The 13,283-nt window shown below is 37.9% G+C and overlaps 1 protein-coding gene across 1 annotated transcript in view; it reads right to left on the bottom strand.

The window, feature by feature from the left end:
• Positions 1–13,283, bottom strand: part of MYO5A (myosin VA) — a 164,523-nt gene that overhangs the window by 52,753 nt on the left and 98,487 nt on the right. Inside the window, exons 20-25 of the mRNA XM_077764363.1 lie at positions 12,084–12,295; positions 11,030–11,186; positions 7,281–7,520; positions 5,812–6,060; positions 2,664–2,757; positions 219–367 (exon numbers count right to left, since the gene is read on the bottom strand). Of these exons, the coding sequence (XP_077620489.1) occupies positions 219–367; positions 2,664–2,757; positions 5,812–6,060; positions 7,281–7,520; positions 11,030–11,186; positions 12,084–12,295 (1,101 nt within the window). The remainder of the gene's footprint in view (positions 1–218; positions 368–2,663; positions 2,758–5,811; positions 6,061–7,280; positions 7,521–11,029; positions 11,187–12,083; positions 12,296–13,283) is intronic.

Raw genomic sequence — 13,283 nt, 5'->3', positions numbered from 1 at the left:
TTTGACTTTAGAAAGTATTTATGAATAAAGTTATAGGATTTGTGGGATCTGCTCTACAACAACTCAATCCACTGGATGGGATAGGATAGAGCAGGGGTAGAAGTGTGTTGGCCATTTTGGAACTGGGTAATGAGTACATGAAGTACATGGGGCTTCATTACACTATGCTAGGTGCTTAAGTTTCTCATTAAAAAAAAAAAATCAAGTGTTCGACTCACCACCATCAGAGTCATCTCTTCCTTGAGGTCATCATATCGTTCTTCTAAGCGACTGAACTCATTCAGAAGGTTCTGATATCTCAGCCTTTCATCATTAAGATCGAGTTCCAGTTGTTTTGTTTCTTCCACTAACTTCTTCTCCATAGTCTCTGAAAGAAAGAAGAAAGAGAAGTACAACAAAGGTGGCTCTACAAAACTCAAGAGTAGAAACATTTACACGGAATCCCAGGTTCTCTGCAAAGAGTTTTTCTTTTACCACCATGATCTATGAAGAGTATCTTAGTGAATGTAGGGAAAGAGAAAATACCATGATAAAAAAATGAAATTGTTTGTTAATAACAACAATCATTTATTGAATTCTTCTATGTACTAGTTCATTCACTGGTGATAACACATCCTTGATAAACTTCTACTAGTCATTGTCTAGTAACTAAAGTACCGTATTTATTTTTTATTTTAATATTCTGTTTCAGGCTACCATAAAATTCTGTTGTCCAAATTAGTGTACTCTGTCAAAAAGTCAGAGATACTCCTCAAATCTCTGAGGGAATGGTGAACTCTAAAGGAACGCAGCTGTCCTATGCTACAGTCAACTCTCTGCTCACCTCAGTCCCCTACACTTTCTGCACAATGAACCCCCACTGTCCTATTACTCTCCCAATTCTAACCAGATAAGATCCCCATGTCTGGTCAGCTGTGTTGTTACTTCTCCTGTGTGCTGGGGTGGGGGAGGCACGCGCACCCTAACCTTTCCGATTACCACCCCTTTCTGGTCTCCCTGTTGCCAGAAGCTTGCATTTGCCTGGGATGTCATCTGGAGACTGGAGATGAGCCCCTGACTGAAGATAAAGCAAAGTAAAAAAGGCACACATCTCAGCTGTATGTTTTAACTCGATGAGCCAGCCAGTCACATTTATAAATATTAAGCTTTCTAATATTTATATGGCCCACTTTATCTTCATGTTTTGTGACTAGACCTTAATCCACCCTGCTTGCTTCAATGGCTTCACCATTTCTTTCCCCATGAGCTCCATCATAAGGGCAAGGGCTGCACGCACCTTGTTTCAACTGTTTCCTGGTGCCCACTACAGTGCTTCCCTAATGTAGGACTCTACTAATGTGTAAATGAATGAGTGAAAGAATCTCTTTACCCTATGACATTCTATGAATTGTCTTGTTCTCACCAGTTTGGAGAAGCTGCCTGAGGCTACCAAGAAAGTTTCCCTAGGCAAATCCAATGTTCTTTCTTTCTTCTTCCCATCCAATTTCAAATAACATTTTACAATTTCCCAGAAGTAGTCTCATCATTCTGGATCTTTCCATTACATTCTGCATCCTAGCAGCCTTCTTTCCATATCTTCAGTGACTGTTTCAATCTTCCCTGTCAATTTTCCTTTGTGGTTTCTTTTCTTCACCTTATTTTTTACCTGTGGACATCCTATAGGGCTTAATTACAGACTTCTTCTCTTTCCTTTACATTAGTCCCTTTAGTAGGGAGGAGGTAGTAGGGGAAAAAGCACAGAGGTCTCTCTTACCATCTTAGCTTTAATGGGTACCATAAGGCCTATTTCTTTCAGTCTCTAATCTTTGATCTCAGTTTGTTTTTAGGACATCTCTGTATAGAGGTCCTAGCTGATATCCAAAATTTAACATTCTAACAATTGATCTCATTAATTTTACTCATAAGCAGGTACTTTCCCCCTCATTTTCCTCATTGGAAATAACACACCATTACTGGTATCATAGCTCATCTCAAAACTTTACAAAATTTTTCTTTTTTGAATATTACATCAAAAAGGATAACATTCTGGTGATTCTTTCATATACTGTATCCTTGCTCCAATCCATTTCTTTCTCCATGTCTCCACCACCAATTACTATAACTTAGATCTACATCTTCTTAACCCATGTTTATATACATGTGGACTCCGTGTAAATTATCATAATTCTTACCTATTTCACAAATGAGAAATGGAATAAATGTCCATATCTAGTTAATTTTCTAGTCAAAAAATTTATAAAGTTGCTTTTTTTTCTTTTTTGGTGGAAAAAAGGTAATTTATCTTAGGAGAATAATATCTATTGGTTTAGCAAAAAATAAATACACAGACACACATATGCATATTAGCTCACAATTCCTTCCTAATTCAACAGAATCCTATGAGTCATACTAACAGATCACAAAGGCAGAACAATTAATTTTTTTAGTTACAGATGATAGTGACTATACATGAATTCACATTTGTACATAGAAAGACCACATTTACAAGTTCACCAACTACATCAACCAAAATACTTACTGTGCTTGCCTCTTGGGACTTCCTGAATTGACTGATGACAATCTTGACTTTTTAAAACATTTAAGCTTTAAGCAAAGTTGTAATTTAGACAACTTTGGTCTGAGGCTGGCTGGAGTACTGTAGGTTATGGCCATGCAAGCCTTACCTGTCATCTCCTTAGCCTGCTCCACAATAAGATGATTGAGGGCCTCTTTCTCCTGCTTCAGCAAAGTATTTTCTTCCTTCAGATTTGATACCAGCTATAAAATAAAACAATGAATTCAGATGGCCGCAGTAGACAGAGGACACCCAGTACTGAATATAAAGACCACACAGAGTCCCTCCTTACTTCCACATCTCTGTGTCCCATTTCTTTGCCTAGTTCCATCTAGTCATCTTGCAAACTTGGTTCAAGCATTACCCGTTCCCGAGAGCCTTCCTACAAACTCCATCCAAATAGGTGTCTCTCCTACAGGCCCTGTATGTGCCTCATTACAGCTCTTATAAATGATTTACTTTTACTTCCCTAATAGACTAGAAATTCCTGGAGGATGGCAATAACTACTGTTATTTTACTTTGTACCTTGAGCATTTAGCAACTGCCTGGCACCTAGGAAGTATTTGCTCTTGAAAGAATGATAATGCCTTCTCACTTCAACAGCCTAACACAAAGCTTATGCGTACTCATGATTCAGGTATTAAGAGAGATTAAGGAGGTTCAGAAAGATATGAAGGGCATTTTGGTTCTCGAATTCACTGAATTCCTTCTGAAGCTCCCTGCTGTCTGTCTTGAGAAAGAGAATTTCCCTTTCATCTCCTTTTAAGAGTTTTACAAGGTTGCAAGCTGGTCCTTTTATTCCATGTTTAAGCATTGGCCTTACAACAGTGTGAAAGTACTTAATGCCACAAAACATTACACTTAAAAATGGTTAAAGGGGTGAATTTTATGTTATGTATATGTATATTTTGACACTCACACACATAAACAAAACACAATGACCTTTCACTTTCTAGTTCCCGGTTGGATAAGGATTCCCATGAAGCAAAAATCAAAACCAAAGGTTAACTTGGCAAAGTTTATAATTTACTCAGTTCATCTTTGAAATAAATGTGTTTGTGATGAGTGAAATTTGAATTCCTTTTTCTAAGCATAAATTTAAGGAACTCTTAAAGTGATAGCTTTTCATTCATTCATTTNTCTCACGTTCAGGTCCTTTATCCATTTGGAGTTTATTTTTGTGCACATTCATTCATTCTTAAAGTAAGCTCTATGTTCAATGTGGGGCTCAAACTCATGATGCTGAGATCAAGAATCACATGTTAAATCAACAGCTTTAATAATAAAGAGGAAGCTATCAGGAGTTCAGAGACAAAGAGGGCTCTGTGATTAAGGAAGGATTCCTAAAGACCAGGGAGGTTAGAGAAGAACACTATGCTACAGCAGAAGTCAGTCCAGAAGGTATTCCCTCTGAGGGCTCGGTCTCCTCCCTCCAAAGTGATACGGCCTTAACATCTGCTCTCAGTAGAAAGGCCAGAGTTCCTTTGTGAAAGAAGTTGCTCTATCAGGGGTGTGCAACCAGTAAACTATGCTGCTTCTTTGAAATATACGTGTCTAGCCCACACCTCTAGAGCATGGGCAGGTATCTTTCTAAAATCTCTCAAGTACACTCTGACACACAATCCTGGGTACAAACCACAGGTATAATGTACCTTCTAGGCTCCTTGATCAGCCTGGCTGGGAATGTAGCTTTTCTAACCACAAAGCTGGCTGCCACAGTGAAATTTTTTCATTCTTCCCTATTGCTACACTCTACTCAAAAGAATTAATGATAGGGACTATTGGGGGGCCTGTCAGGTCATGATCTCACAGGACATGAGTTCAAGCCCCGCATCGGGCTCTATGCTGACAACTGAGGGCATGGAGCCTGCTTCAGATTCTGTGTGTGTATGTGTGTGTGTGAGTGTGTGTGTGTGTGTGTCTCTCTCTCTGCCCCTTCCCTGCTCATGTTCTGTCTCTCTCTCTCTCTCCCTCAAAAAATAAATAAATAAATAAATAAATAAACAAACAAACAAACATTAAACAAATTTAAGAGTTAATGGTAGTGCATATAGGTATCTCTGGGAAAAGCAGGAGGTAATGAAATAAAAAGGAAGGAAAGATCTGAATCTGTCCATATGTGCTATTCTTTCAGACTAGAGAGGTATAAACTTGACTTTGAAGAAGAAAAGAGAATACTCCTACCAAGCCTAAAAACTCTATGGACTCAGAGTAATCTGAAAAGCTTCTGTGGGCTCAGAAAATGAAAATAAAGGAGCTCTTAAACTTGAAGAATATCCCTTTGAATGTATATTTGAATTCTGGTAGAATAAGCTTGCCATGTCAAAATAACCTATATTAATGGCATTGCTGTTTCTGTACACAGAACTCAGATGTGCTAGAGACATAGGAGGAAGTATTTTATTAAGACCCTGAACACCATGGTAAGACTGCAGTTTTACTAGCTACACTATCCTATCTGAATTACATTGAAGCTCTTTCTGAGGTTCTTACTGCATAGGCTGTGTTAATATTCAGAAGTCCATACAGAAAAAGCATAGGAAACTGGGAGTCTTGCCAACAGTCAAAATTGTTTTCATTTAAAAATGGTAATACTAGGGGAATTTATAAATATCTATTACTTTTTTCAAATAAGCTTTATGCTGAGGTACCTTTATTTTGTTTCAACAATACATTGTATTGCTGCTTGAGAACCTTAATGTTTTCTGTATTTAATAAAGTTTTGATATAAGTTAATATAAATGTGTAATGCAGAAGCACCAATCTGTAAGCATTCTTGTTATTGTTCTATCTGCACAGCAGCTCTTGGCTACAATCAGTGTGCAGACATTTGGATTTCTCCCTGTCGGACTTCTAATACAGCCTTGATGCAGGTTTCCATAAAGATCTCTACTATCACCTAGTGACATTTCACTGATTGGCTTCTTAATCATATTAACTCTTTTGAAGAAAAAGGAGTCTACAATTCATCCAGACCTTTGCATTTAAAGAAAAAGAGTGAGAGTAGGTAACTGGCCATTAATTCTCTTCTTTGCTCTGATCTTATTAGGGTCAAAGGTTCTACTAAAAGACCTACAATCACTCATGCATCATGTGGGAGAAATGCTTGGAAAATAATAATAAAGAATAGTAAGCAAACTGACATTTGCATTTCACCTTCAAGTGAAACCAGCACTGAGCCACATGGGCCAGGTCATAATGACAGCACATTTCCTCTGTGAAAGGAGTCGACAGGGATATGATATCTAGTTCCTACCTGCTCAGTTTCCTGTTTGTATCTATCTGCACGCTCCTCAATGGATTTCTTCTCTGACTGAGTTTGTTCCAGGTCCTTCCGGAGCTTGGCAATTTCTTCCTGCAGACTGAGGACCCGTCCAGTAGCAATCTTAGCTTCCTCCTCACTTAGTTGAAGACGCTCTAAGTCACTTCGTAGTTTCTCAGTCTCAGAGGTATATATTCCTTCCAGATTGGTCAGTTTCTCCATGAGGCATTTGTAGTCTTTGTTCTTTTAAACACATACATAAGTAACAATAAGTAAACATATACATCATCAAATGTATTCTGAGATATCCTTATTTATTGATCATATTCATGCTGTATCATCATAACATAGATAGAGTATCTAACTGCAACCCTTACAAGTAAGGCCCTCTTAGTGATACAATGAGAGAAAAGAATAGGCACAGTTAATTCTGTAGCATGGATGTCATTTTCTCACAGTCACAAGGTAAGTTACCACAGTAAATTCTTAATTTCCTGATTCTTAATCCAGAAATAGAAACATCTATACTTGCTTTTGAAAACAAATCAGTGTTCTGTAAAAGCCATATGCTAGCCAAGTGACTCTTAAAAATGATAAAATGGCCTCAAAATCACAAGTTACTTACAAATCTCTTTATTAACTTAAAACTCCTCCCACTAAGAAAACCTTACTGATGAATTCTGCTTTATTCTGTTTTTTGGGGGTTTTGTGGGGTTTATTTCTTTTGCCCTCCTCAGTATTTATATATTACCAATTACCACTCTATTATTTGTATGTGCTAAGTATTACTTAGTAACTATCTCTAAGAAATCAAATTTTATCTCTGCAATAGACTGTAAGTTTCCCAGAAGCACAGATAACTTCCTGCTTCTTTTGCCATCTCAATGCTAAACAACTCATCTGTAAACGAAACATTATACTTTATGCAAATGAATTATAATGACAAATGAGATTTAGAAAGTATAAAGTATAATAGGACTCTTGGACATAAAGGTTTGGAGTGCTAATAAATCTGGCTGTGTTCTCAAAATAATTTCCTCCCTTAGTTCTTGCAATCATAATTTTACCTATAAGCTTGTCACTATTTCCATACTCCTTATTGTCATTATTATTTTACCTTTTTTGCTGTGATTGAAAAGTCAAGTCAGGGGAGACACTGCTGAAAATAATCCCAGTGGGGTTCTTCAGAGTTCTCTCAGGGCTCCTGTTTAAAACACACCTGCCTGGAAGCGTGGGTGGCTCAATCGATTAAGCATCCAACTTCAGCTCAGGTCAGAATCTCATGGTTCATAAGTTCAAAACCTGTGCTGGGCTCTGCGCTGGGCTCTGTGCTGACAGCTCAGAGCCTGGAGCCTGCTTCAGAGTCTCCCTCTCTCTCTGCCCCTCTCCTGCTCATGCTCTTTCTCTTTCAAAAATAAAATAAACATTAAGAAAAATAATTTTTTTTAAATAACAAAACACACCTGCTCATCAACTTTGCGCTGTAGCTGCATGATCTTGTTCTCCATGCCGATGTGGAGCTTCTTATAGCGCTCCACGGAGCGGGCCTCGATCTTGAGCTTCTTTAGCTCACGCTTGGCCATCATCCGCCGGAAGCAGCACTGGAGGTAGATGATGGCATGCATGCTCCTCTTGTAGTAGGTGCGAGCCAGCCAGCCGCGGACCCACTTCTGAATGATAACTGCTTTGTGCTCACGGAGCATCTGCACAGAAGAGGTAAGTACAGGTAATGTCAGATCCTGGACTAGACTCAAGGCTCAACATTATCTGCAATTCATAAACTGCCTAAAGGGAAAGATACTAAATCTGAACCAACAATATACCATATGGATTGTACACAGCACAAATACATGGAGGCACAAAATTATTTTAAAAGGCAACTTAAAAAGCAGACTCGGGGTGCTGGGTGATTCAGTCAGTAAAGTGTCAAACTTTTTCAACTCAGGTCATGATCTCACAGTTGGTGGGATTGAGGCCTCTGCTGGGCTCTGCACTGATAATGCAGAGGCTACTTGGGATTCTTTTTCTCTCTCTCTCTCTCTTTGCCCCTTCCTTGCTCACGTGCACATGTGCTCTCCCTCTCTCTCTCAAAATAAATTTAAAAAAAAAAGGTGATTTAAGAATCATATATAAAAGTCTGTGTTATGTTTGCATTATACAAATATGTATGAAAATAAGCAGAGTATACACATGGATGCTGTGTAAATTAAAGATACCAGAATACTAAAAGGAGAACAATTTTAAAAAGAAAGAAAAAAACACATTAGGTTTCTTAATGGTATACGACTTCTGTTAGCAATAAGTGATCCCTATAAAAGGAATAGAACCCTGTAGTATTAAAATGAAAGACTGGACACCCACGTACCCCCAACCCTTACTGCTAATACCATATGACCATTCATTAAGTCTACGCTTGAAGAGATGAGGTATGACCAGAAAGCTGACTGTAGAAGCCAACACTAGTTGGCAAAGTTTATTACGGATTTATTGACTTTTTCCCCTAGAAACAAACAAACAAACTCTTGTTTGCCATATTTGAGAAATACCATTTTGTGAGGTTCTAGCATTGCTATTTCAAATGTACCAGGAATCCACCTACGAAATTCAAAGGTAGTAGGGATGGAGCTTCAAAAGAAAAGTAAAAGATGAAGTGAAGTAAACTCATCTTAATTTTGATTTTATATTGTATTTTCTAAAAATATTATATTCCCCTAAATTTATAAACAACTTTTAACAAAAAAGTTGACTTATGAAATGAATTTTTCAGTAACAATCAAGTAGGGAATTTATAAACAATTATCAGAAGTGATAGGGAAAAAATTCTTAAATTTAAGAAATGTTAAACTAGCCAAACCTTGGGGTCCTTCTAAGTCTATGGTTTAATGAGGTAACTCTTAGGTGACATAAATGATGTTTAAATGTATGTACCTGATTACTTATTAGCAATTATTACAAATGTACATAATGTATCTCTTATGAAACTTTTTATATGTAAAAATCTCTGAAACTATTCAAATAGAGAATACCTTAATAAAATCACTAAAAAAATAGCTCCTGTTTTTAGTTATTTAACAATGAAAAAAATTTAACACTCTAAAGAATACATTTAAGATATAGGTGGTTAAGTTTTAAACAACCAGATACAAAAAAATCATAGGTGTTTAGGAGACCTTAACGGCCTCTTTGGCAAATGAAGGCCGCCCTTTTTGGCTGTTCTCCTAATGCCAAGGGAGCCTGCAGGTTTCCCTCAGTACAGTCACAGTGCATCACGCTGGAGTGAAGCGAGCATAGTGAGCTCTCACTGAACATCACAATCCCGAGGGAGCTCCTAGTCTCATCCGGATGACTAGTGACCAACTGGGTAAGACTCAGTAATGGAAACTGGAGGCTTTCAGATTTAAAACTCAACAGCACACAGTAGCAAAGCTATTAATGCCGATTTTACTACTCCATTTCCTTCTCTCCATGTTACTTCAGACATCGGTCCATTTCTGAAATTTTAATCAAATGGAAACAGTCTACAATTAAAGCTTCCACTCTCAATGAAAGATCTCAATGATCTCATGTCCACAGTAAGTCAGAGAAATTAAATAACACCTGCTCTCCCTTTAAGATCCCCAAATCCCATGAAGGGGAAGCTTGGACTGAACACTGCTAGAAGAAGCACAAAAGGGGTACTACTGGCCTAAACATGAGCTAGCCTCTAATGTGCCACCCCTGCTGCATCCAATCACAGTGGGAGTTGACCTGGCCAGAGCCTGCCTCTGCCAATCCAATGGCCCCACAACCCGGTTCACATGTTCCTGAGGAAAACGGGAAGGCAACCAGTTTGTTGTATCAAAAAGGCCAAGTTTAATCAGGATTTTCCCCTCCCTGAAAGCTCATACTAGTAGAAAAAGAGCACCAGAAGATGTGGGTAGAGAAAAGGACCTAGAGCAGCTGTCTTCAGATTTTCTTCAAAACATAGCTATAGAATATGCTCATTTGAGCCTCATCAACCTCCCATTTCTCCTTATTTTCTACAACTATTTGAAAATAAGAAAGCAATATAAACACACAAATAGGACCTAGGTCATGCTCATGCACTGCCTGTGACCAGAGACATGTCTCTCAAAACACTCTACTGATGCTCCTTCTAATGATGATGCCTACAGAGCTCTAAGATCCAGACTGCATTTCTGTCTTATTAAGAGTATATCCTAAAGAACAGACTCAAAGCCTTACCAAAATAAGAGTAATCTCCCATCAATTGGATCATATATTGTAGAGGTGATGATTAAGATTAATCTGGTGATGCATGATCTATAGTCATGTAGATTATTGCTAGCAATAAAGATTATTTGTCAAAAACATTTGGAGCATCACACTCTTATCAATACAACTGTAACCACATTAATGTAATTTATTTCCTCTTCACCATGTTAAATTCTTCTAAGATTGTTTCATTCTTGGAACTATCTTATACCCATTTGTCATATATTCTACCTATTCACAGCTCATCATAATTGGCTGAATAAAGGCCCCCAAGCACATCAGACCCTTATCCCTGGAACCTGGAAATGCTACCTTATTTGGGAAAAGGGTCTTTGCAGAGGTGGTTACGTTAAGGATTCTGAGATAGGGGGATTATTGTGAATTATCCGGGTGGCCTTCAAATCCATTATGAGCATTCTCATAAGAGACAGACAAAAGAAGCCAAGTTAGACACACAGAGAAGATGACGTGTGGATGGAGGCAGAGGCTAAAGTGACATAGCTACAAACATCAGGGACACCGGCAGCCACCTGACAGAATCTGGAAGAGGTAAGAGACAGATTCTCTCTTAGAGCTTCTGGAGGAAGTACAGCCCTGCTGACATCTTGGTTTTTGGGCTACTGATACCAATTTTAGCCTTTTGGCCTCAGAACTCTGAGAGAGTAAATTTCTGTTTTTGTAAGGCACCAAGTTGTGGATAATTTATTACCACAGCCATAGGAAACTAATATACTTAACTTTTTTCAAATTACATAGATAAAAGAGGATAATGGAGGTAATTTTTGCACTATCCTATTAATAAATATATGTTCTTACTTAATATTTAAAAATATATGTCAATTGTTGGTTGTCTGCATTCAGATCCTACGCCCATAGAAACCCTGTGATATTTTGTACAGATATGGAATTTGATTACTGTTCATGGAATGAATAAACAAAATTGGAAACAATGCCTCACCTTGTGATACCTATTTCTGGCCAAGTAGCCTCGCGAGTAAGACTGAAGAACGATAGTGGCTGTTCGTTTCATCTTGTACCTCCTGCGGATTATGTACATGCGCCAGTTCTTCTGAATAATGGTTGCTGCCTTGGTTCTGCGCAGGAACTTGGCATAGCTGGCCAAAGAAAAGAGTGGCATGTTGTCAGTGATCAGACAAATCCAGGAATACGTTTTGTGGAGACTTAAAGCACCAGTATCTTCAGCATAACAAACAGTACCTCCACTGTTATTATTCTAATAATGTACATGTTAAATCACTTCTATTTGTATAGCAATTTATAGATCCCCTAAATATTTTTGCACTCATTATCTGATCTGAGCATTCTCTAACCCAGAAAAGTAGGATGTTCCAAAATACCTGATACTACAATAAAGAAAGTAAAGCCTAAAAAGGTTCACTCTTTCTAAAACAGTGCATATTATCCCTTTTACATAGCCAAGTGGCTGGCCACAGTAATCCCGTAATTACTTACCACCAGCTCTTAGAACTAACTGCCTTTGCTAATGTGTCTATTTATCCCTAATCTATTTGGGCATAAATTCTTCATCATTAATTCATTCCTACTGATAGTCCTAAATTAAAATTATCCTCATATGTAATCACATTGAAGTCTCATTATCTTCCAGATCTCCTCAGTTAATTGCTCCCAAAAACTCCTCAATGGAATCATTATTAACCAGCACATATTCATGACTTTTAATTTAAAGATGATTTCTTCAAGCCCACATAAAAGTACAAAATATAAAAAATACGGAGGACATGAGTAGGCAGTAATTTATAATTTTCTTGAAGATAAATCTAAATCATTCATAAGGGTGAGTGAAATTTTATTCTATTTAACTGTCTTGTGAGTAAACCTGTTTGGTTTTTTTTGAAACTAAGGAAAGGTGAGGCATTGCCTTCTCAAATAGGAAGACCACTCAAAACTGTCCTCAGTTGGACAATGAATCAGATGAGCTCTCCAATCTCAGGGGCCCTGAACCAGGGGGGATGGGCTGCGGAGAGACCTACCATCGGGCCTGGTAGCCCCGCACGTATCTCTGCACAGTGATGGCTGCCCTCCGCATGCGCAGGTACTTCTTCCGTAGCAGCCACCCTCGGATGGTCTTCTGGATCCGGATGCAGGCAGCCCTCAGCTTGTCTGCCCTCAGTTTTTCTAGATAGGCCACTTGACCAGCACGGAAAAAGATCTTTGTCTTACCAAACTGGTATTTGTCCTTGTCCTATTTTTTGGAAGAAATTGTATACTCAGAAGTAGGAATGATGACCATATAAATGAACTTCTAAAAGAGAAAAAAATATGTCTAAAAGCAGAATCAGTAAAGGGATGAATCTAGTAGCTAAAACTTGGGCTACATCACAATTCACTAATGAAGCCAGATTTCTTATCCTATGTAAGCTGAGCAAATAGAGGGATTTTAAGGAAAACTGCAGTTTAAGAATTATTTTCCAGAATCATTCTACCTGGAATTATTATCTGAGGCCAAAAACTTGGTTGTGAGTTATAGGCAGCTATTATTTGCGTGTTTGCATTTTAAATATCTCAAGGAAATGGAGATGCTGACACTCCCTCTGACTGACTCAGGCTGTAAGGATTACATCAGGCTGTATGTTCCATGAGAAAGCTGAAGGGACAAAAACACCAGCATAAAGAATAAGGCAGGAAGCCATGCACACAAAATAAGAATCAAACAACAAAAAACTTTGCATATTCATATCAAGAGTTAAGTTTTCAACAGTTATCTGCTGCTTTTATCCAACAGTAGCTAAAAATAAACAAACACAATCCTATACATGTATCTAAAATCCTACAAATTTCACAACTCCTTTTACAAAAACATAATCACTTATGTTGCTCATTGACTTTGGATAACAAGACATGCATGCTAGTTTTGGTCTATTGCATTCTGATCTACCTTATCTTGAAGAAAGCAGGTTATTAACCATGTTCATATCAAAAGAAGAGTGGAATTTATTTATAATAATCACTATCATGATCTGAAATTCTAAGGGAAACCACAGAAAACCACTTTTCAGCGTAAACAGGTAGCTCCTATCTATCCTGCACATGAACCCGCAAAATCAGAAATCTCCACATATAGGTAAAACACGTAAAATTATTTCAATTTAAATCACCAAAGTTTACAAAGAAAGCCCAGCTGGAGACCTAAATGGCTAGAAAGGAGGTAGTTCCTTTCTCTCTCTCTCTCT

This window comes from Crocuta crocuta, unplaced genomic scaffold, assembly GCF_008692635.1.
Source record: "Crocuta crocuta isolate KB4526 unplaced genomic scaffold, BGI_CrCroc_1.0 scaffold102, whole genome shotgun sequence".
Taxonomy (NCBI): Eukaryota; Metazoa; Chordata; class Mammalia; order Carnivora; family Hyaenidae; genus Crocuta; species Crocuta crocuta.
The sequence above is the reverse complement of the archived record's forward strand: the minus strand, read 5'-3'. Positions and strand labels throughout refer to the sequence as shown.